This window comes from Drosophila persimilis, unplaced genomic scaffold, assembly GCF_003286085.1.
Source record: "Drosophila persimilis strain 14011-0111.01,24,50 unplaced genomic scaffold, DperRS2 tig00000000-arrow-pilon, whole genome shotgun sequence".
NCBI classification, from domain to species: Eukaryota; Metazoa; Arthropoda; class Insecta; order Diptera; family Drosophilidae; genus Drosophila; species Drosophila persimilis.
The window spans coordinates 27,520,361-27,542,265 of NW_020825288.1; the positions used below are offsets into that span (position 1 = coordinate 27,520,361).

Sequence of the window (21,905 nt, forward strand, 5' to 3'; positions counted from 1 at the left end):
ACAAAAACAAATCAAACTAATTGTTAGGCGAAAAACTAGGAGTTATAGAAATCAAAACAGCAGGACAATAAGAACGAAGGAATATAGTAGGGAGGAGGAGGAGTGACTGTTTTTTATATGTGCAATACATTTAATTTTAGCTAAAAAAAAACAAAACAGAAAACTTTGTGCATTTTCGACCTTCAAAAGGTCGCTTTGCATTTGTATTATGTGTTCCAGTAAAACAATAACGACAATAACTAAAAGAAAAACAAAAAACTTAAAAAAAAAGGAAGAAAAGAGAATTCTATGAAATGTTACGCCTAGTATTAACATATATGTATATGTGTGTGTGTTTTTTATAGTAATTTATTAATGTGTGCAGGTATACAATAAATGTAACAATTTATTTTGTTTTCTCTTCATTTTTGTTTGTTTAACTTTTAATTTCTAGAACTAATGCATTTCGTATATATGTATACACTAAGAAATTTAAACGCATTTAAACGCACACAAAAAACAAACAAAAACGTATCTTCCATTAGATGCCAGGCCTCCTAGAGATTTATTTGTAGTCCTTAAGATACACATACTGATAGATATATGTATGTTATATATATTTATAGAGCTTCAGCGACAAAAAATTCATTATGCATGTTTCAAACCAGGCTTAGGCTTTAGCTTTCGACTTAGATTTTACGTTGCCTATAGCACTTAATCGTAGACTTAAACGTATTCTTAAAATACCAGCGTCAGCCAAGCGGCTATCAGACAGAAGCCTCCAACGGTGGCAAACGGCTGGAAGCGCTTCTCGCCCGTCAATGCACGATAGTACATGCAGCCGCTGAAGAGCAGTGTGCCAGTGGTCATCAAAGAGCCCGTCTACACAGAAAGGGAATATCAATTATAGTCATAGATTAAGTTTAGACGTTAGGCAGGAGTTTTGTGTGTGCATATTTTGATGTTAGCTTTAGTTGTGTTGGCTTTAAAGACCCGAACAATAGAGTAGAGCCTGCAAATGGCGGCTCTCCTACGTTTTACTTATCAAATAAGGCTGATGATAACCACAACAACAAGAAACCCAAACCCCAATAACAAAATGAAAGCCGATGCCTTTTTGGTACATTTTTAAAAGAAAGACAAATCGAATGTAAATTTCCATATTCCTGTTCCTGAAAAACCCCATACCATATCAGATAAATGAACTAAATGAACCTGCATATCCATATCCATATCCCAAAAATGGTATTGAAAATTACTTTGTAAGCTGCAATTAGTGGTTGTTGAACATTTAGCTTTAGCTTTGGAAAACATTTCATATACACAATATACATACATATACATGTACTATACTATATATATAGCAGAGTGGAGTGGATGGAAAACGCTTAGCATAAACCAATGTTTGTTCATAGCTCAACAAGGAATGAGAAAGAATGTCAATCAGCGCACTAGAAGGTCAATTATAAGAGAGAAGAGTATCAGATTAGATTTCCATTCATGTTGTCATTCGAAACCGTAACGCGAGTTGTTGTAAATTCCGTTCAGAAATCGTAAACTTTACACAAAAAAGAAAGTACCGAAAAGCTTTATGAATAAACCAGAAAACACTTCAAAATCCTAATTATACTTTGGGGAGTCCCCTGGAATAAATCAGACTTACGATTATGGGATAGTGGGCCAGTGGCATGGCCATCAGTGCAAACGAATGCAAAAAGTGTATGCGATTGGCGACATCGGCAAAGGCCTGCGAGTCCAGCTGCTCCTTTTCGTTCTTGATCTCCTTCAGGACGTATTTGCAGTAGGCTCCCATGAATATAGCCGAAGCGCCGCCTAGGCCAGCCAATCGCACGAAATGATAGTACCGGCCGGCCAAATTATGCAGCGAGCCAGCACCCGGCGACATGTACTGAGTCATTACCGGACGCACTGTCTGGGTCTCCTTCGGAACCAACTGTTTCGGACGCAGCCCCTGGGAAAAACAACAACGGTAAATGGAATGCCAATGTAAGCGGAATGGAGGATAATTACAAGTGCTCGGAAGATAGCCGATCCCGAATATATAACCGCCTTGCTCACGGGATTGCTGAGGGTGATGTAGTCCAATGTGTCCATCATTTCGTAATTGTATAATTTTAACGTTACCCAGCTGCCGAATTTGCCGATTTGCCGAATTCTGACGCTGAAATTTACAGACAGAACTTTTGACGCTTTTAGGGGTGGCAGAACCTGTGAATTTTGTATCGAAAGCAGCACTGTGCGCGCCTCCTTTGTTTGATATTTTTGGCTAGCTGGGGTCACACTTCCAATTCAATCCGTTTTATTCGATAATCAGTTTTGTTTTTGCCGGTTTTCGCTGCAAATTAAAAAAGAAAAACAACGAACTAAAAAGCAAGTACTGATTATATTTGCTTATCAGAAGAGCGGTGAGTTGGCTGGGGGCGTGACTGAGCCAAGCAACCAAGCAAAACATTTATAATCAACTGTTGTCCAGTTCTTGGGTGGCAGAGCACGGAACAGCAGCAACAATGAAAAGTGCAACTCATTGCGCAGTTTTAATTATCGTCGCGCTTATCGCAGCCAGCAGTGCAGCCGGCGGAGGGGAACAGGAACGCCCCTATAGACGTAGCTTCATCAACCCGTATCCACGGTACAAGTTCTTCGACGATGGTGTCGATCCCGGCGAGCCACTGTTCCTCACGCCACTCATCCATAATGCCTCGATCCCGAAAGAGGATGTGCAGAAGTTGGCCCGCGTCGTGGGCTCTCAGTATCATGGCGTAGAGAGCTATTCGGGTTATTTGACGGTAGATAAAGGATTCAATTCGAACATGTTCTTTTGGTACTTCCCGGCGGAGCAGGATGCAGTCTATGCCCCGGTGGTTTTGTGGCTCCAGGGGGGTCCTGGCGCCTCGTCCCTCTTCGGCCTGTTCACTGAGAACGGCCCACTGGAGCTGGATGCCCATAGCAAGCTGCAGAAGAGGAACTACACCTGGAGCAAGACCCACAATCTGATCTACATTGATAATCCCGTGGGCACGGGCTTTAGTTTCACGGACAAAGACGAAGGCTATGCCAAAAACGAAAAGGATGTCGGTCGCAATCTTCACGAGGCCGTGATGCAGTTGTACGAGCTCTTCGAGTGGAGCAATTCGAGTGGCTTCTGGGTCACTGGCGAGTCCTACGCTGGCAAATATGTCCCAGCGCTGGCCTATCACATCCACCAAGTGCAGAATGCCATCGAGACGCGTGTCTATGTGCCGCTCAAGGGTGTGGCCATTGGCAACGGGCTGTCGGATCCACTGCATCAGCTCAAGTACGGGGACTATCTGTATCAGCTTGGCCTCATCGATGACAATGGCCTGCAGAGCTTCCATGCGGCGGAGGACAAGGGTGCCACCTGCATCAAGAACCACGATATGGAGTGTGCCTTCAATGTGTTTGATTCCCTCATTAACGGGGACCTCACCAACGGCTCTCTCTTCAGCAACCTCACGGGCTTCAATTGGTACTACAACTATCTGAAAACGCACGACAATTCGGGCGAAAACCTGGGAAAATTCCTGCAGGCCGGTGAAACGCGTCGCTCCATTCATGTGGGCAACAAGCCCTTCCATGATCTCGACAAGGAGAACAAAGTCGAGCTCCACCTGAAGCACGACGTGATGGACAGTGTGGCCCCCTGGATAGCCGAACTCCTGGCCCACTATACGGTGTGTATCTACAGCGGCCAGCTGGACATCATTGTCGCCTATCCCTTGACCCGCAACTATCTCAATCACCTGAAATTCCCTGGCTCCGATCGGTATAAGGTGGCTCCTCGTGAGATCTGGCGCATTGGCGAAGAGGTGGCTGGATATGTGAAGCATGCTGGGCATCTGGTGGAGATAATGGTGCGCAATGCCGGGCATATGGCGCCTCACGATCAGCCCAAGTGGCTCTACGAGATGATCAATCATCTCACGCACTACAAGCATTAGCTTTACTTAAACGGGAACACTTGAAATCAGATTTTAAATATGTAGATTTCTATATTTTTAATGATCTTATTTTAAATAAATCAAGTTGAGTTTACGCTGCCGTCGCTCCTTTGTATCCACGCGCCACCAGAAAGTGCTCGGCAGAATCCCCTCGACTGGCGCGAGGCTTCACACGCTTCACCTTCTCGTAGAACTTTAACATGTTCCTCTCCAGCTTAGGCACATCTCCATTGTCCCACACTTTGACCACCAGATTAGCCTGCGGGGCGGACATGGCCAGAGCAAAACGCAAGACCTCGTAGCAGAGATTTGTGATGCTCTCTTGGTCCAGCATTCGGACGCCCGTGGCATTGGGAGCCATGTCGGAGAGGACACAGTTCACCTGACGGCCAGCCAGTGCTTCTCTCAGACGTTGCTGTGACAGGGGGGTGGTAAAGTCCATACCGCCGTATATTGTGGCACCCGGCACGGCATGAAAATGCAACAGGTCGATGCTGAATACTGCCCCAACTGGCGCCCGCTCTATTTTCCCATGTGCATTGGTCCGCTCTACGGCCACCTGGGTCCAACTGCCTGGGGCAGCTCCACAGTCCAGGACAGCATCGCCTGGCTTCAGGATTTTGTATTTGTCGTCAATTTCCAGCAGTTTGAAGGCGCTCCGGCAGCGATAGTTCATCATGCGGGCCTTCTCCACATAGGGATCGGCCAACTGCCGTGTCAGCCACTCCTGTGAGCTCTTGCTCTTGCCCTTGAGGTTGCGCGGCTGCTGTTTGGCATATTTTCCTACGTTATCCGTACGAAAAAGGCGTTTATATAAATAATTACTTAAAAGCGGCCGCATTCTGTAGTGTATCGACCTATCGATAGATCTCATCAGCTGGTACCGATGCTACCACAAAATGAGGAGGTTTTTGTTGACCTCTTTTTTTAAAGCCTCGTTTTACAAACATCGAATGAAAAGGATTATTTAAAATGATTCAATCTTACAGAAAATGTACCCATCAACCGTAAAAAATTATGCTTTTAAAGCTGAGAGTCTTAGCTAGCTAGTAATATGAAACCGAATATAAAAATCGAGTAATATGACTTCCGCCAAATTCGTTCCATTTATCGCACGAATGTTCGGATATTTCTGCAAGACATCGATGAATATCAAAAGTCGCTGGTATTCTGATCTAACGAAAACAGAAAATAAGTGTGAATGCTCAAAATTCAGAAAATTAGTTCCTTTGATTAATATATTGACATTATTGACAAAATGATTCCCATTAGCATTTTCTGCAGCCCAAAAAATATCGCCCGCAAATATATTGTCTTGAAAAATACGTATCGATATATTCATATATCAATAATTTGACATCGCTAATCCTATCCAAGCCCAAAATTAAATATAAAAAGCACGCGCTGCGCCTTTTCCTTCAATCGTTTATGTTTGTGAAGCCTCATAACCGGCAGTTCGAACGTAGCGTTTTCCAAGTCAGTACTAAATCACTAGTTTTGTGAATTTCCTGTTTTCGTGTGTGCAAGTAAAGTAGAAAAAAAAACTCAATATGGTAAGTTGTTTTACACTGTTTTAAGTTAATAGGGGATAAGCAGGCATTTAGATTGAATAAAAGTCAAGCGTCGTGTCGGCAAAGTTTTTGCAAAATGGCCACCGCACGCACGTTCAGTAAAAAAAAAAAGATGACGTCATGCCAAGAAACTAGAGAAAAGTTGTAAAAAAGAAGTAACATGTGTGAAAAGTTGGGAAGATTGAATAGTAATATTATTTATAGCGAAAACCGGCACTTTTCTCTAGTAGTTTCATGACAAATCTTTGGATACAGAAAATAAAACTGCGGCGTCGGCAAAAGAAATTTTTTTGGTATACCATATTGCCGTCTCACTTGCACATACATACATACACATGTGGGGAGATACAGGCCCGCATCATCTTGGGCGCGGCTCTGCAGACTATTGATTTTTGTTGGGCGTGTAATTAATCATCGTCTCGTTTCTTTTCTCTTCCGTCTACAGCGTGAATGTATCTCTATCCATGTTGGCCAGGCTGGTGTCCAGATCGGTAATGCCTGCTGGGAGCTGTACTGCTTGGAGCACGGTATCCAGCCCGATGGTCAGATGCCCTCTGACAAGACCGTGGGCGGTGGTGATGACTCGTTCAACACCTTCTTCAGCGAGACTGGCGCTGGCAAGCATGTGCCCCGTGCCGTCTTCGTCGATCTGGAGCCGACTGTGGTGGATGAGGTCCGCACTGGCACCTACCGCCAGCTGTTCCATCCCGAGCAGTTGATCACCGGCAAGGAAGATGCCGCCAACAACTACGCTCGTGGTCACTACACCATTGGTAAGGAGATCGTCGACCTGGTGCTGGACCGCATCCGTAAGTTGGCCGATCAGTGCACTGGTCTTCAGGGCTTCCTGATCTTCCACTCGTTCGGTGGTGGTACTGGCTCTGGCTTCACCTCTCTGCTGATGGAGCGTCTCTCCGTGGACTACGGCAAGAAGTCCAAGCTGGAGTTCGCCATCTACCCAGCTCCCCAGGTCTCCACCGCCGTGGTTGAGCCCTACAACTCTATCCTGACCACCCACACCACCCTGGAGCACTCTGACTGCGCCTTCATGGTCGACAACGAGGCCATCTACGATATCTGCCGCCGCAACTTGGACATTGAGCGCCCCACATACACCAATCTGAATCGTCTGATCGGCCAGATCGTCTCCTCGATCACCGCCTCTCTGCGTTTCGATGGTGCCCTTAATGTGGATCTGACTGAATTCCAGACCAACTTGGTGCCCTACCCACGTATCCATTTCCCCCTGGTGACCTACGCCCCCGTCATCTCCGCCGAGAAGGCCTACCACGAGCAGCTGTCCGTTGCTGAGATCACCAACGCCTGCTTCGAGCCAGCCAACCAGATGGTCAAGTGCGATCCCCGTCACGGCAAGTACATGGCCTGCTGCATGCTGTACCGTGGTGATGTTGTGCCCAAGGACGTCAACGCCGCCATTGCTACCATCAAGACCAAGCGTACCATCCAGTTCGTGGACTGGTGCCCCACTGGCTTCAAGGTCGGTATCAACTACCAGCCACCCACTGTTGTGCCCGGCGGCGATCTGGCCAAGGTGCAGCGTGCCGTGTGCATGTTGTCCAACACCACGGCTATTGCCGAGGCCTGGGCTCGTCTGGATCACAAGTTCGATCTGATGTACGCCAAGCGTGCCTTCGTCCACTGGTACGTCGGTGAGGGTATGGAGGAGGGAGAGTTCTCCGAGGCCCGAGAGGATTTGGCCGCTCTGGAGAAGGACTACGAGGAGGTCGGCATGGACTCTGGCGATGGTGAGGGCGAAGGTGCCGAAGAGTACTAAACACTTCACACATCCGCACAGCCGGGGCGTCACTGGTGGACGGGGGCCCAGCCTTCGTCGAAACCAGTGTATACGCCCAAAAACGAAGGAACTGGACTGCAACACAAGAAGACACGCTAACAAGAAACAGAAGAAGAAAGAATAACCCAAAAAGTATTCAACACAAAGACAGACAACTCGTATAGTGGAGATGCAAAAAGAAAACTAAATGCGATAAATTGTGTAAAAGAATAAAATCGGCTGAATGCAGTCTGGACAGCAAAACAAAATCTCTCTCGTTGTTTTTCTTTTCCCATCTTTTTTCTTTTCAAACTTTTCCAGCAGCAAAGAGTTCACTGAACGGAGGAGCTATAATTACGTGAAAGCGGACCAGCCGCGGCTCTCTGGGTCTAATAATAGTGGCGCTTTCTAATTTGCTCCATTTCATGCTGCATGGGGCAAGTGCAGACTGTACCAGGACAGGGTGCGGCAAGCACTTACTGTTGCAGCAGGGGGCAGCTGAATTGCTAGGGGGAAGAGTGCATACATATATGTATCGATCCTGCAGTCGCCTGATGAGTCATTTGAGGAGGCCGCATGGGCGAAGTTAGTGTGGGCCGTGGAAGCATAATAATGGTCGTCGTCATAACGACGCCAACACAGCAAAATCATGCGATGACTTCATTTCCTAACTGATATACACACAGATGTACATACTGGTATGCCGCGCAAATGTGCGTGTGCCTTATATGGGGGTTGCTTTTCCAAAAACAAAATTGAAGCCTAGGTAAACCGGCTTGTTGTTGTAAAGGCCCCCAACCTCTGCCTGCGCTGCGGCATTTTCGAGAAGCAGACCGGCAGCTGCTGCAAATGTTATTGAATTTCCAGAAATACACAGGAAATGCAAGAAAAGGGCCACCCAGGCCACTCACATGCACATACACATACATACATACATACATACATATGTACATATGTATACATACAGCCGGCAGAGACCGGCGACCTCGATTGAGGTTATGTGTAATGCCATTTACTGCAGATGTGCAAAGAAAAGCGATTTCCTCTTCTTTGAGACAGGTAAATTACCCAGGACTAATCCTGTCGTAAAATTCACTGAAAATTCAAGGTTTTAAGCCGAATTTCAAGCGGTATTACCAGCAAATGAAGCTGGTTCAGCCGAAATCGAGTAGCAGCTGCTGGCTTTGTGAAGCCAGAGCCAACAAAACAGATTGCGATGCCGTCAGACCATATTTGTGCATAGACTTGAGGGGCCAACCCAACGCATTCAATGATGACGACAAGCCCCAACATCAAGCTTAATGCTGGTGTGGAATAAGTTGTGTGGGATGCCAGTTGGCGCATTCACACAGCAAGGCCCCACACCCACCATTCAAACGCTTGAATGAGTTTTTCCATCAACAAAATGTTTGATCAATAAAAGAAATGGTAAATAAATATGAAAATGCAAATATTTCGCCTGTTTAATACATGCATAGATAAATAAGTACATATGCATGTACATAGAAGTACATAAATATGTACATATGCTCTCTTGAGCCACCGACCTGGTTTTGCAATGGGCACGAGTGAGACAACAAGATGTACTCAGTTTTTATACACGGTACTCGAAGAGTATAGGGGTATATTATATTTGTGGTGTAACACCCAGAAGGAAGAGTTTCCGACCCATAAAGTGTATATATTCTTGATCAGCATAAATAGCCAAATTGATATTTAAATATCAGTCTGTCCGTTTGTCTGACTTGATGAGCGCCTTGATCTCAGAGACTATTAGAGATGAATCAGCCATCCAAAAATTCAAAATTTCGCTTAATTGCATAAATCTAAATATATTAACGGAATACGGGGTAAAAAGTAAACCCGCGGTCCTTGCCGAGTACTTCTACCATGACATTTTTTTAACGATGTGGCATCGCCAAAAGTTGTTTTGAAAAAATACGAGGGCGATTTGATAAGTACTAATCCTCAAAGAAAAAAAAGAACATTGTTGGAAGAGTGGCGACTTATTTTTCAACAGTAAGGCAGTCTCACGTTGAACTTGTTGTCCGGAGTAAGCATACGCAAGCTATTGAGATGCCAGAAATTTCGACATTATACAGGAATGTACCACACAGTACAACTCTTTTGCGATACTGGCACCATCTGGCGGTGAGGCTAAGTACTTATCGGACCAACCTAAAAAAATCTAGTTCCTGTAAACATCAACACTGACATGAGCTAAGCTACCTAAATCATTTTCAAATAAACTAAAAATGAACAGCAACTAACTGAACAAATATTTCTATAAAATACAATCATGTCGTCCAGCAAGGAAATTGGCACGGATGCCCAGGCAAAGGAAGATGTGAAACTAACAAACACCGAAAGCGTCGCGTAAGTTTTGTGAATACTTATTAAGATTCGATTTTTTCTACATTTAAACAAACCCTCGGTAGCCTGAAGGACCTTTTGCAGACACGTCTTGATGAATGCGGCTGGCGTAAACAAGTTGAACAAAATATACGAGAAATAATCGCGGCAAAAGAGCGAGACATGCAGACCTTAACAAGCAAGGAACTGGAAGCCGAGATTGCGCCGCAAGTAGGTGCTTATTCCATTAGATTATATTCTATATAATCATTTTTATATTTCTTTTGCACAGGCCCGCGCCATGGTCCCCGAGTATGTGCGCAAAGAGATGTTGTTACGCGTGCGCGAGGCCTTGGAGTCGTCGCTGCCTCGAAAGTAAAGCCCAATAGTGAAATGTAGTCGTATATTCTTAAATTCTAGCACATGTGTTCCGTCGTTTATTATCTGGTATTTAAGTAGATATTTACATGCTTAGGCTAATTATGAAACTGCGCCACTAGTTGTACAATATGTATGTAATAAATAAACAGCCTAATTGTAATGTAATTAGAATACGTTGTTGCTATATGTTCATGTTGTTATCGGTATGATTGGCTAAAACAAAATTTGTGTGCTTGCTTTTTAGGGGGTAGGGTGGGTTGGCAGTGGGGTAAATTAGGAACGCGGTTTGGGCTCTTTCTTTCGTTGAATTGTTCTACAAAAAAATTATAAGGCTAAATTTTAGGTAATAATTTCGTAATCTTCATTATTCAATTGTTTTTCTCCTCTTTTTTACTTATTCAATAGCGAGTCAATTGAAAAGTCTTTGAATTTGGCGTTGGAATCATCGTTAAATAGCTGTGGTAGCTGTTGCTGCTGCTGCAGTTTTTCCCTTGTTTGTTGTTCATGTTTTTCTTCATCCTGAACAACTATTGTCGTTGTTGTTCCATTGTCCGTTGTTGTTGTTGTTGGCAGCATTTTCATTAGTTTATTCCTTGGTTTTCGCAGAAATTTAGTGTTTATTTGAAATTTTTGTGGTTTGTGATTCGGTTGGGCTTTTAAAAGCGTGGGTGTGGTTGCGGTCACTATTGCTGTGGTGGCTATTGATGCGATTGTGTTTGTTGTGGGTACTAATTGGATTGTATTGCGATAATTCTGACGCCAGCTACGCAGTTCTGTGCTCGGCGATTTCACAACTTTCTGGCTGCCTGTTGGAGTTGGCGCCTCTGCTCCTCCTGTTGCTGGTGTTGCTGTTATGGTGGCTGCTGATAAGGCATTGGGTCCAAAGCATTTTAGAAAATTCTGTACATGCAACAAGCTCTCATTCTCGTCCTTATGCTTGGGTCTTCGTTGTTTGTCCTCGTTCTCATCCTCAGCCTCATAGTCTACCGAAGATTCCTGCTGTGGCGATGAAGAGGAAAACGTGGAAGAGCTGCTGCTGGTGCTGCTGAGCTGTAATTTTGAGTTTTGTTTAGTTAATTTTGTGGGATATCATTCGAATTGATTTTTCGGCTTTACTCACATCATCATCATTTTTATCGCGTAGTTGCTGAAAGCTAAGTGCCTCCGCTGGCTTCGGCTTGCTGTAGTAGGGCATCGTCTTCTGTGGCAATAATTTGCTGTTGCTGTTGCTGTTGCAGCCTCCGCGTCTGGCCAGTATCGGTTTCTTTTTCGGCTGTGGCTTCTGCTTCTGCTGCATTTGCTCACGGTATGACTTTCAGCTGGTTTTGGCGAGGTTATCGTCGCGCCTTAGCTGGGACTGCAAAACAGAGAAACACCCAAATATGAGTTGCATTCCAAGAGGGGTTCCACATATCGTATGGGGTTCTTTTTGTATACAGTAACGATTATCATAGACTTCTCTTTCATCCTGGCACACAAAAAACCACATAGAATTTTGGTGCTATCAGCCCTGAAATGAGATATTTATAATGCAAAAAGGAATGGGGGCTAAGCGGATGGATACGATTTATGTGTGCGTGTGTTTAGAAATTTCTTTGGGGCAATGACTGATTGATTGATTGAATGACTGTTTGTTTGATTCGCAATGAATGCAAGAGATGTGGGGCACATATGAATCATGAGCATAAAATCAAAATTAATGAAAATTGGACAAAGCCTCGGGGGATGCATGGTTTATAGAGACACACACACAACACACACAGAGTTACAGACACACACACATACAGGCGCGCACGCACACAACTACCTGATGATGCGTGCTGTAGAGCGCCGCGTGATGCGCCGCATAGGAGGAGGTGGAAGTGGTGGTGGTGCTACTTAAATCGCCCAGGCCAAGGTTAACGCCATGGCCAATGCCGCCAACGCCAACTCCGCCCACGCGGAGTGGCATGCCCACTGTTGTTGTAAATGTAGTTGTTGTTGTTGTTGATGTTGCACCAGCTAGAGCTGTCGCTGACCCACCTCGTCCAATATTGCCACCAGCCGCCGCCGCCACTCCGCCAGCACCGCCCATGCCCATGCCCACGCCCACACCCACACCCACACCCACACCGAGCATATGGGCGGCGGCAACAGCGGCGCTGGCATGATGCGACGACGACGACTGTTGCTGTTGATGCTGCTGCTGCAAATGCTGCTGTACGACTTGTTGTTGCGACGGATGTGAGTGCTGCTGCTGCTGCTGGTTCTGGGAGGGATGTTGATGGAGGCTGTTGCCTACGCTGCCACTACCACTGTTGCTGTTGTTGTATGCTGCATGGACCGCAGAGACGTGTCTATAGGGAACAGAAAAGAGATTACGAATTAGAGATATCTTTTGTTACCACTTGTCGGGGTGGTGGACACTCACCTCAATCCCAGGCTGGCTGCATTGCTCATTGTTCCGCCCAGAGACATGGGGGTGGTTGTGCCCGAGCTGACATTCGAGGAGGATGTTGCTACTCCGCCTGCTCCTCCTGCCACGCCAGGATTATTGCCCATGCTGCCATTGTTGTTGCTGCCACCGCCCGTTGCCGTGCCCGTGCCCCGATAGTCCAGTACACCGCTGGAGCTGGCCGGCGCCACAGTGGGGCGATTGTTAACCATTGTGGGTGTGGTCGTATTGATAGCTGTGGTAGCCAGGGAGACGGCTGCCGCTATTGTTGTTGCCGCATTAAGGGCACTCATGTTGGAAGCTGCTAATGTGGAAAGGACAGAAGTTGTACAAGTTGTTGATGATGTTGCTGTTGTTGTTGTTGTTGAAGTAGTAGTAGAAGAAGTTGTGGTTGCAGCTGTAAAGCATTTTTTGTTTTTGTTAGATTGTGAGTATCGGTATCTGCCCCCTCCCCCATTTGTTGTGACCATCTTTACCCAAAAATATATTAGTTTGTGTGTGTGCGCGTGTGTATGTGAGTATGTTGGTGGTTGCGGTAATGGTGTGGCATGCAACACAACAAACTTATCAAAAAACTCAAATCGGGAGAGTATAGAGAGAGAGAGAGAGAGAGAGAGAGAGAGAGAGAGAGTAACATTAACCAAAAGAAACAGGATCTCAATGCTCTTTGAATCTTTTTTTGCACAGAAAATATTAGTTGGCAGCACCAACCAGCCAGTGCTGGAAAACTTAAACGGGTTAAGCTTGTTTGAACTTAGAGAAATAAATTTTGAATTTGATTTGTTTTTAAACATTTTATTCATTTTTAAAATAAATAAAATCGAAAATGATTAGTTATTAAGTATAGATACATATACTCGTAAATATATTGGTGTATAAGGTAATAATAAATGTATAATGTTATATAAATGTATATAATGTATAATTATAAATAACTTAAGAGGGTTTTATGGCAAAGAAAAATGCATTTAAATGAGGCAATTATCTGATCATATCTTGACTATGTTATGCAGTGTAGGTAGGTTATATGTAGGTTATATACATTTTAATATGAAGTTTGACTGTTAACTTAGGAATAAATCGAGTAACTTAAGACTATACATATCGATAGATTCAGGTGCATTTTGTATGTACAACGGATACGAACAACAGACAAAGAAATTATAAAAAAATATTCCAATAATAAACGTATCAATTTGGTCTGTTATCAGTGGCTGTGTGTGGGTGTGTGTTTGTGGGATGGATGGATGGCTTGGCACGGCGATCCTCCTCTAGTGCAATGTGCCGTGTGTCATATGTGTGTGTGTGTTTGTGTGCGTGCGTGTGTACCGACACCAAGTGCAAGAGAGATCGGACATTGTATTGTTATGCCTTCTCTACTTACCATGCGCCTCGGACTTGTTGGCGATCGGATTCAGTGGTATCTGCAGGCGGGCATTTACCGCCAGCAAATGATCACGTCGCGCTATCAGGCTGGTCACATGCTCCTCCAAGCGCAGATTCTCACTCTGCAGCTGATGCAAGCAATTTAACAGGGAAGCAACTGCAATTAGGAGGGGATTTATACAGATTAGAAATTCGCTACAGGGCATCCTCAATGCGACTCATACTCACTGTCAAAATGCTGCGCCTGCTCCATGAGAAACTGTGAGCCCTGTTCCCATTGGCGCTCCAGCAGCTGCTCTAAGCTTTGGGGTATCGACATATTGCTATTCATTCCGCCACCGCTAAACATTGATTGCAGTGGATTCGGTGCCGGTGCGGCATTCATGGAGGCGGCGCTGGTATTATTTCGCTGTGATAAAGAGATAAAATATCTTCTTATAAAACTTTTCGACAAAAAGATAAGTTGAAACGTACCTGTTTGCCAGGGAATGGCACTCCCGTGAATTGCGAACTCATGGCATCACTCGTGTAGATGGCATGATCCTGCACTTCCATGTGCAGCTGCTCCGACAGCTTCTGGGCCACACTGCTATTGGGATTCACATGATTCCCCAGCATATGGGTGGCCGTGTGCGCTATGATCGAGCTCGCCGACGCTCCGGACGCTGCTGCGGGTGTTGCCGGCGGCGTTGGGGTACTGATCGGACCACTCGATGAACTACTGCTGGCAGCTCCATTTTGCAGGATGCGCACATCCTTGAGATCTGGCTGATGCTGGACGTTTGTGGCAGCTGCTGCGGCTACTGTTGCTGCTTGTGCTGCCGCCGCTGCTGCCGCAGCTATCGTCGTGTCCTTGGCCTTGCGTCCACGCTTGCGCACATTTCCAGGCTGGGGAGCGGCTACAGCCACAGCTGTGGCACTCAATGCTGCTGTCGTGTGCAACTGCGTTGCGCCACCAATCTCGGATCCTGGCGAACTGGGCGGCGAGTCCTTGATGGAGCTTACCGGCAGCATGGCCACATCCATGAGCTGGTGCTGCGTCTGACTCTCGTACGAGAACTTGAGGCCACCCACAAGGGGCATCATCGATTGGCTCGACTGCTGACTCGTCAGCGTTGTTGTGCTTGGCAGTGATGATGTCGTTGCGGCCGCTGTCGTTGCAAGATCCGGAGTTCTGTTCGATTTCGTTATCGTTGTTGTTGTCGTGGAGGTGGAAGAAGGATTGGTAGGAATCGAATTAGTGAATTGTAATATTTCTAGATCTTCATGCTGATTCTGCTGTTGTGACTGCTGCTGTTGCTGTGGCTGTTGCAAATGCAAAAAGTTTGCCTGAATTGGAGCTGTGGCTGTGGCTGGGACTGATGCTGAGGAGGAGGGTGAGGCAGAGGTTAGATTTGTGGGGGATGTGGTTCTAGCAGGGATTATTGGTGCATATGTCTGTGGTGGTTGCTGCTGTTGCTGTTGCTGCTGTTGGAACAATTGCGTCTGCTGTGCACGTAGCATTTTCTTATTCAAAGGCTTGGTGGTGCCACCGCCATTGCTGCTGCTTCCGCCATAGTTCCCATCCGAAGTTGTGTTTCCCTTGCCAGTTGGCGTGCTCGTGCTCGTGTTCCCAACTCTGTAACCCACTGACGGCACGCTGGTCGACATATTGACGGGGGAGTCCAAAAGGTTTACGACAGGGACACTGGAGGCACCCCCACTGGAGGACATGGACGAGGACGAAGTGGAGGATGAGCTCGAGGATGAGGTCTGATCGCCATTATGATTGCTATGCAGTAGGAGGCTGTTACTGCTATTGCGCGTGCTTCGACTGTTTGGAGGAGTCGGTGTCGTTGTGGGTGCCACGGCGGGTGGCGAATCTATCGAGGATTGCGAGGAGGAGAGCGTCAGCACCACTGGCGATGCAATGCCTCCAGGCAGACCAGCAGCACTTGGCGATTGATGAGGCGAACTATGACGACTATGCTTCTCCGCTATGGCTGTTGTTGCTGCTGCAGCTGCAACATTGCCTGTTGCCGATGCAGCTCCCGGGGCATTGGTTTCGTTTTTATTGAGTGCCGCTCCACGCTTTTTACCCGAACGTCCACCTGATGTGGCTTTGGTGTTCGATGCGTTGCTGGCAGAGCTAGTGACGGGTGCGATGGGGGTGGTCAAAGAGGTGCTGCCTACGCTGGCGGCAGTGTGCAACGATTGCAGCGACGTCAGATGCTGTTGCTGCCCCTGTGTTGGATGGTTTGGGGGGACAACATTCGTGTGGTGGTGGTTCTGCGAGTGATGATGATGATGGTGATGATGACTACTCGTGCTACTGCTCTCACCAGAGCGCGATCTACTTGTGTGGTGTGGGTGGGGGTGTGGGATTCGACATTGTGATGTGATTTTGTGTTATGGGAAGACATTAAGCAAATCGAAGGAGAGATAGAGATTGGAAGAGAAAAGAGAATTTTGTTTATAGATCGCAGCTTTATGTTTTTTTAAATGAAACACAAAAAAGTGCTGCCGCCGCCCGTTTGGAACCAAAAAACCAAGCAAAATGAACATCAGCCCAGTCCAGCCTCCCCGATGCAGTGGTGGAAGGTGCAAAATGATTGATTACAAATGAAACACAGAAGCAGGGAAACAAAACAAGGAACGAAACACACTTTACAGGTAACCAAAGATCAATCCAGGTATGGAGGAATACATCTCTATCGTTTAAGAGTGATTTATAAACTAAAAGGCAGCTTGCACAGGCAAAAACTCATGAAGATACTCGTCGCTAATCCTTCTCGCAATACTCTGCATACCTGCTTCTGCGCGACGTGGCTGGCGGTGCCTCCTGCTCTTGCAGCTGTTGTACTCGCGTTGTCTGCTTCTCGTAGCTGATCTTTAGGTTACCACTCTCTGTGGTAGTGGCCGTCAGATTTCCAGTGGACAGGGCGCCGCTGCCGATGCTGCTGCTGCTGCCGGTGCTGGCGGAGATGATGCTGCCACCGCTATTACCGCTGACTAGGGTACCGATGCCGCTGCCGCCGAGAGCTGGTGATGATTTTCCGCTTTGATGCTGAATAACCGTTGAGGCCGCGCCAACACTTGTTGCTGTTGCATACGCTCCTCCTGCAGTCCCTGCAGTACTCAGTGCTGACTGATTCGCCTGCTGCTGTTGGGTACTGCGTGAAGCTGCCGTCACATGGGGATCTGTGAAGAAAGGATGATTAGTTCTGTCTTTAATCTGTGGATTAAAATAAAAACTTACCACCGCTGGGGTTCGTGGCGGCGCTGCTGCTATTGCTCGATGGCAGATTGATTCCAGGTACATTGGCTGTCGACAGCGGCACAGAGACGTAAAGGCTGGGGGCATTGCTGTTGCTGCTGCCACTCCCACTCGCAGGTGGCGTTGGATTGCTGCTGCTGCTCTCCTTAATACCGCCACTGCCACTGCCACTGCTGCTGTGTTTGCTGCTGCTTCCGCTGGTATTGGCTCTACTCGAATCTGTCTTTGGATAGCCACTGGCTCCCACTCCTGCCGCCCCGCCCACAGCTGGTGCTGCTGCCGATCCTCCTGCTCCCCCTGCTGTACTGCTGCTTGTGGCATTGCTGCTCAAAGTGCTGCTGCCCGTTGTGGTTCCTCCGGCCACGGATGTCACTGCTGCCGTTGTTGCACTCGCTGTGGCAGCTATTGTGGCGCTTATGGCGGGTGCTAATGTGGCATTCACTTCGGCAGTGGCGGATGTTTGATGGGTCGGCGGACTAAGTTCCGTTCGTTGCTGTAAAGAGGAGGCAAAGAGTTTTATTAGTTAGTTTTTTGTGATTCATTTACAAGTAAGTCCACACAGCTGATAAAGCGCCCTCGACAGATAAGCGGGCGATCATAAAAAACGATCATCAAGTGGTTCATATTTCACGTTACAACAGCAAAAGCCATGACAAAATGACTTTGTCAAGGGCTTTGATGAGTTATTAATTACATTGGGGCAGGAAATGATATTTACTAGAATTCCCTTTAAACCTCACTTTTGCCTTTCAAACTTATTGAAACTAAGGCTTTTCCCTCCCAAAAATATAGCTTATTCTCTTTTAAAGTGTATTCATCGTTTCGGTGTGAATCCAATGCCAAACGATTCTCTTTCAGATTTGCCTTTTGGCTTTGCGGTCATTAGCAACATCCGGTGGCTGTGTGTTGCTGGATTTCTGGTAAATGGTTGATGTTTTTTGATGGTGAGACGTGTAAACACATGTTTACAACCAAAAGAATAAGCAAATACAACACAAAAGTACAAAGCAGCGGACAAGGGGGAGACCAGCACCATTAACAGAGGCCTCCTTCCAACAGAAGAGCTGTTAAATGTTAGAGAGTAGATTTTTGATACCCTAGAAGAGAGCATCTAGATTAACAGTAGGATTAACAGCAGTGGAAGAAAGAATAACAGCCCTGTAAAGAGGAGTAGGAACAGATGTAGGGTGAACAAAAGAGAGCAAGGCAAAGCGGAAGGGACTGTGATGGAGGGAGAGGGGTAGGAGTAGCGGGATTCAACGGCGCCGCATGTGTTCCAAATAGATTAAAAGCTGCCAAAGGGACGGACACATTAATGCAACTCAAAAAGCTCTTATCGCTGATGTTGCCTGCTGTTGCTGTTGAATACAATAAAAAACATTCAACGACATGCAACATGAGTCACAGAAGAGTCAAAAAGAATGCAAGGCAATAACAGGCAGCAGCAGCGCTGCATGCAGCTGCAGTAACAGCAAACAACAGCAACAAATGTTGGGCCAAGGCGAGTTTTCTTTATTTTTTTTTTTTCTGTGGTTGGCATATGCTGCACCGCTGCAGCGCTCTCTCTCTGTCTCTATATATGTATCGCGTGTGTGTGTGTGTTTGTGTGCATGTATGGGTGTAACAAATGTTACATGCATCGAATGCACAAAACAATCAAGAGACCAAAAGAGTGGGAGAGAGAGCACAACAACACCCACCCGCTCTCCACTCCACAGCCCAAACTCTCTCCCACTGTGACCTCTCTCTTACTCACTATATCGAAACAGTCTCGCACTCATTATGTGAACAGCTTCTCACTCTCTATGGGAACAGTCTAGGAAATAGAGGGAGAGAGAAATGTTCCTCTCATTTTGTTGTTTGTTTCAATTTTGGGGAGGGATGGGGCTTCCAGCGCTCCATCGTTTTTGCTGCTGCTGTTGTTGCACGTTGTATGTACCCCCATTTACAATGTAGTTTTCGGTCACGTAGGCCAACAAAAACTATGAATGGCGTTGCCACCTGATGACATTTGTTCCAATAGGAATTGTTCCATTGAATTCACATTTGCTTCCAACAAGTTGGCAGCGCCTAGCCCAAGAGCCTGTTGCTGGAGAGACAGAGAGAGAGAGAGTCGCACACGAATGACATTTTAAAAAGTGTCAAATTTCCAACCAAAAGAAACACCTTCATGGCTCATTAGATTTGGGTCAAGAGATACTACAGGGGGAAAACAACAAGGAAGAAATACACGCTACATGCTTTTATGGGTGTGTGTGGTCAAGTCCTTACTTTTTGAGAGTACCTATAAAGAAATGGAGACCCTAAATGCCCTAGAAGATGGATACAATAGTAATATGATATGAATTGTATCAGTTTTACCAGATGTTTTTCTATAAAGCTTAAATAAAACCAATTTTTCATCTGTTCTTGTATGAAATAGTAATCCAAAACAGAGCTCTACCGTTTGCTACACGCAAAAGCCATTCTCTACTCTTGAAATATGAGAAACTAGATGGCATTTAAAAAGAGATTAACAAGTGGACCACTGGAAGACAGACGGTCAACGCTAATCAGCAACAAATGATCAAAGTCTATGGAAGTGTCCGCCCAGCGGGCTTGGGCTTCCCTCCTGTTCTGCATCTGGTCAAACATCTGTTGGGAATTATAATACCCTCTGGTGGTACTGCCGTTCGGGGTGTGATAAAAAGTTTCGTCTACTACTACCATTTCATGGCCAAGTTCCTGCAAGATTTTCGCAGTTTCCCGCATCGTTCTCTCTCACGTATCCCAGTCTCTGGCATTCTCCCTTCGGGGGCAGCTGTCGGACAAACAATGGCGGAGCGGAGGTTTCAGGCGCGCGCTTAGATTATCCTGTTGCTGAAGCTAATGGCCCACAACCCCCAGATCCAGACCCAGACGCAGACGAGGAGCGCAACGCGATACCATGCACAATCAACCCCTTTTTTTTTGGTTTTGTTGGTTTGTTGGGAATTTGCTTCCGCGACACATTTCAACTTTATTTCCAACAAAATTCAATAAGAAGAATTGTCGAGCGGTAGCCGGAAATAAAATACCAACTATAAATATTATATTAGCGTGTGTCTGGGACATTCCCCCATCCAAACATCCCCATCCACTCTCTTCAGAGCTGGTACTTCCCTTTCACAACAATGCTGTGGGTTAATGGTCGCATAAAAGGGTTGTCCTTGTCCCCTTTTTGTTGGCGGTACAGAAGAATTTCGCACAGAAAACATGAGAGACGATTCGTACAACAAATGAACGATAGAACGATAGAATTATTCAAATTCAATTGAGAATTCATTCATTTTGGGGGGCACCATTGTCCCGAATGACAGACAACTGGTGGGGGGGAACGCGAAATATCAAAAGAAATTCTAGAGATTCCAAGGAATTAACAAAAAAAAATGCCTAACAAGGTTGGGAGTACTCGTAAAAGATACCATTATCTTTGGACAAATCATCAAACATCAAGGGGAAGTGATTTATGTAGGATTTCCTGTTGAAATTATTTTTGCGATACTAGAAGCCAGGGAAATCCATATATCTGTTATGGCAAGTGTTTTTTTTCAAGGTCTTCCACCAACAAAGCATTAAGAAAACCTATTTAATTTGTATAATCCCAAACAGAGAAGGGAAGCCATCTAAAGTTTATACAGATATATCTTCTTTGGCTCTAATCCTCCTTAGCTCTCCTTGGAAACACGAAAGGTAAATGAAACAATGAATGCCAATTAAAATAACAAATAGAGCAAGAGTTGAGAAAGACACGACTCGTCGTCCTGGCAGCCAGAGTTCAAGACCTTGTCCTCAGGTAGGACGTGAAACAGCAGCTGTAACCAGATCGAATGGAAGGAAAGGATCAATCAGCCGCCCAGGAAGCAACAGCAAGTACAAAAAACTAAGGGTAGGCTGCTGCTCCAGAGCGAAGGGAAAGAGTGAGCAGCCATGAGGCAAGAGAGGCACAAGATAAAGAAGCATCTTGTGGCAGCTGTCGTAAACTAGGCGCAAATGTGCCAACAACACAGAGGGCTATCCGATCCAAGGATATAGCGAGTGCAAACCGGCCCTCGGCTCACGAGCAATATGTATGTTTTTTTTCGCACTACCTTCAAGGAACAAGAGGCTACGTGATGCGTGGCACAACAGCTGTCTCCCCCCGTTTGGTAGGCACTTACACTAATCAATAATAAAAACTCCCTTTCCGATAAATGTATGCACTCCCCGACAATTGGAGCATTCAGTGTGGATATGAATGCGGGCAGAGGCGGGGCTTGGGCATTCCCCGGGCATAATTGAAGGTGTCTTTCCCCCTCTCTTCACAACATTTCTTTTGTTTTATGTCCGTGTGGCAGGTGGCTTGCTCTCACCGCCTCCAAAGACATCCAAAGTGGTGGTGGTGCAGGTGCATGTGGCACAGCGCACTCAAGTGGCATATAAGCAATGTGGTTAAATAATTGATGGAGTGTCAAAGACATGGCCAATCGAATTTGAAACACAATATGGGGGTTGCTTCCATTACCCGATAGGAATATCCTTTAAAGAATGCGCGATCCTAATGAAGGATAAACATCTTCAGGATTTGGGGGAAAATACAGATCAATCACCAAGATTTGTTCTGGAATGGTGGAGGGGTAGAATGTTGTATCCTTGGCCTTCCAGCCAATATAGCTGAGTTTCAAGTGAACTTTGTAAAGGTAGAAGAACGCCTTCTTTTGGGACATCTTCCCCTGCACCCTGGAGATATTTTGTACTCTAAAAATAGTTGGAT

General features: G+C 46.0%; 7 protein-coding genes across 14 annotated transcripts in view; 3 read left to right on the plus strand and 4 right to left on the minus strand.

The window, feature by feature from the left end:
- Positions 1 to 515: 515 nt before the first annotated feature.
- LOC6594628 (transmembrane protein 256 homolog) lies at positions 516 to 2,193 on the minus strand. Of its 2 annotated transcripts, XM_026986433.1 has the most exons (4): positions 2,125 to 2,192; positions 2,011 to 2,065; positions 1,643 to 1,951; positions 516 to 861 (listed from the first exon to the last, which is right to left on the minus strand). In XM_026986433.1, the coding sequence occupies exons 3-4, from the start codon at positions 1,895 to 1,897 to the stop codon at positions 718 to 720; spliced, it is 399 nt and encodes a 132-aa protein (XP_026842234.1). In that variant the 5' UTR covers positions 1,898 to 1,951; positions 2,011 to 2,065; positions 2,125 to 2,192; the 3' UTR covers positions 516 to 717. The 2 variants fall into 2 exon arrangements, with proteins under 2 accessions (XP_026842234.1, XP_002019474.1); XM_002019438.2 differs by having other exon boundaries at positions 2,011 to 2,193.
- A 175-nt stretch (positions 2,194 to 2,368) lies between these two features.
- LOC113565172 (venom serine carboxypeptidase) lies at positions 2,369 to 4,053 on the plus strand. Its single transcript, XM_026986416.1, has 2 exons — positions 2,369 to 2,405; positions 2,474 to 4,053. The coding sequence occupies exon 2, from the start codon at positions 2,508 to 2,510 to the stop codon at positions 3,957 to 3,959; it is 1,452 nt and encodes a 483-aa protein (XP_026842217.1). The 5' UTR covers positions 2,369 to 2,405; positions 2,474 to 2,507; the 3' UTR covers positions 3,960 to 4,053.
- On the minus strand, positions 3,986 to 4,815 carry LOC6594629 (rRNA methyltransferase 2, mitochondrial). The gene has a single exon (XM_002019439.2). It carries the CDS (start codon positions 4,798 to 4,800, stop codon positions 4,051 to 4,053), a length of 750 nt encoding a protein of 249 aa, XP_002019475.1. The 5' UTR covers positions 4,801 to 4,815; the 3' UTR covers positions 3,986 to 4,050.
- A 607-nt stretch (positions 4,816 to 5,422) lies between these two features.
- LOC113565706 (tubulin alpha-1 chain) lies at positions 5,423 to 7,594 on the plus strand. The gene is made up of 2 exons (XM_026988602.1): positions 5,423 to 5,512; positions 5,976 to 7,594. The coding sequence occupies exons 1-2, from the start codon at positions 5,510 to 5,512 to the stop codon at positions 7,323 to 7,325; spliced, it is 1,353 nt and encodes a 450-aa protein (XP_026844403.1). The 5' UTR covers positions 5,423 to 5,509; the 3' UTR covers positions 7,326 to 7,594.
- Positions 7,595 to 9,589: 1,995 nt separating this feature from the next.
- LOC6594630 (enhancer of yellow 2b transcription factor) lies at positions 9,590 to 10,223 on the plus strand. Its single transcript, XM_002019440.2, has 3 exons — positions 9,590 to 9,701; positions 9,764 to 9,908; positions 9,970 to 10,223. The coding sequence occupies exons 1-3, from the start codon at positions 9,625 to 9,627 to the stop codon at positions 10,054 to 10,056; spliced, it is 309 nt and encodes a 102-aa protein (XP_002019476.1). The 5' UTR covers positions 9,590 to 9,624; the 3' UTR covers positions 10,057 to 10,223.
- On the minus strand, positions 10,082 to 11,369 carry LOC6594631. Its single transcript, XM_002019441.2, has 2 exons — positions 11,179 to 11,369; positions 10,082 to 11,108 (listed from the first exon to the last, which is right to left on the minus strand). Exons 1-2 carry the CDS (start codon positions 11,353 to 11,355, stop codon positions 10,449 to 10,451), a joined length of 837 nt encoding a protein of 278 aa, XP_002019477.1. The 5' UTR covers positions 11,356 to 11,369; the 3' UTR covers positions 10,082 to 10,448.
- The window catches only part of LOC6594632 (protein AF-10), a 29,679-nt gene continuing 19,131 nt past the window's right edge, over positions 11,358 to 21,905 (minus strand). For 3 of the 7 annotated variants that reach the window (XM_026994729.1, XM_026994728.1, XM_026994730.1), the window contains 5 exons: positions 17,117 to 17,627; positions 16,668 to 17,058; positions 14,353 to 15,052; positions 14,107 to 14,287; positions 13,440 to 14,035 (listed from right to left, as the gene is read on the minus strand). In XM_026994729.1, coding sequence (XP_026850530.1) covers positions 13,869 to 14,035; positions 14,107 to 14,287; positions 14,353 to 15,052; positions 16,668 to 17,058; positions 17,117 to 17,627 — 1,950 coding nt within the window. In that variant the 3' untranslated portion in view covers positions 13,440 to 13,868. Of the gene's footprint in view, positions 11,416 to 11,862; positions 12,395 to 12,468; positions 12,890 to 13,439; positions 14,036 to 14,106; positions 14,288 to 14,352; positions 15,053 to 16,667; positions 17,059 to 17,116; positions 17,628 to 21,905 lie in introns of those variants that run through there. The other 4 variants (XM_026994725.1, XM_026994727.1, XM_026994726.1 and 1 more) reach the window with 4 other exon arrangements.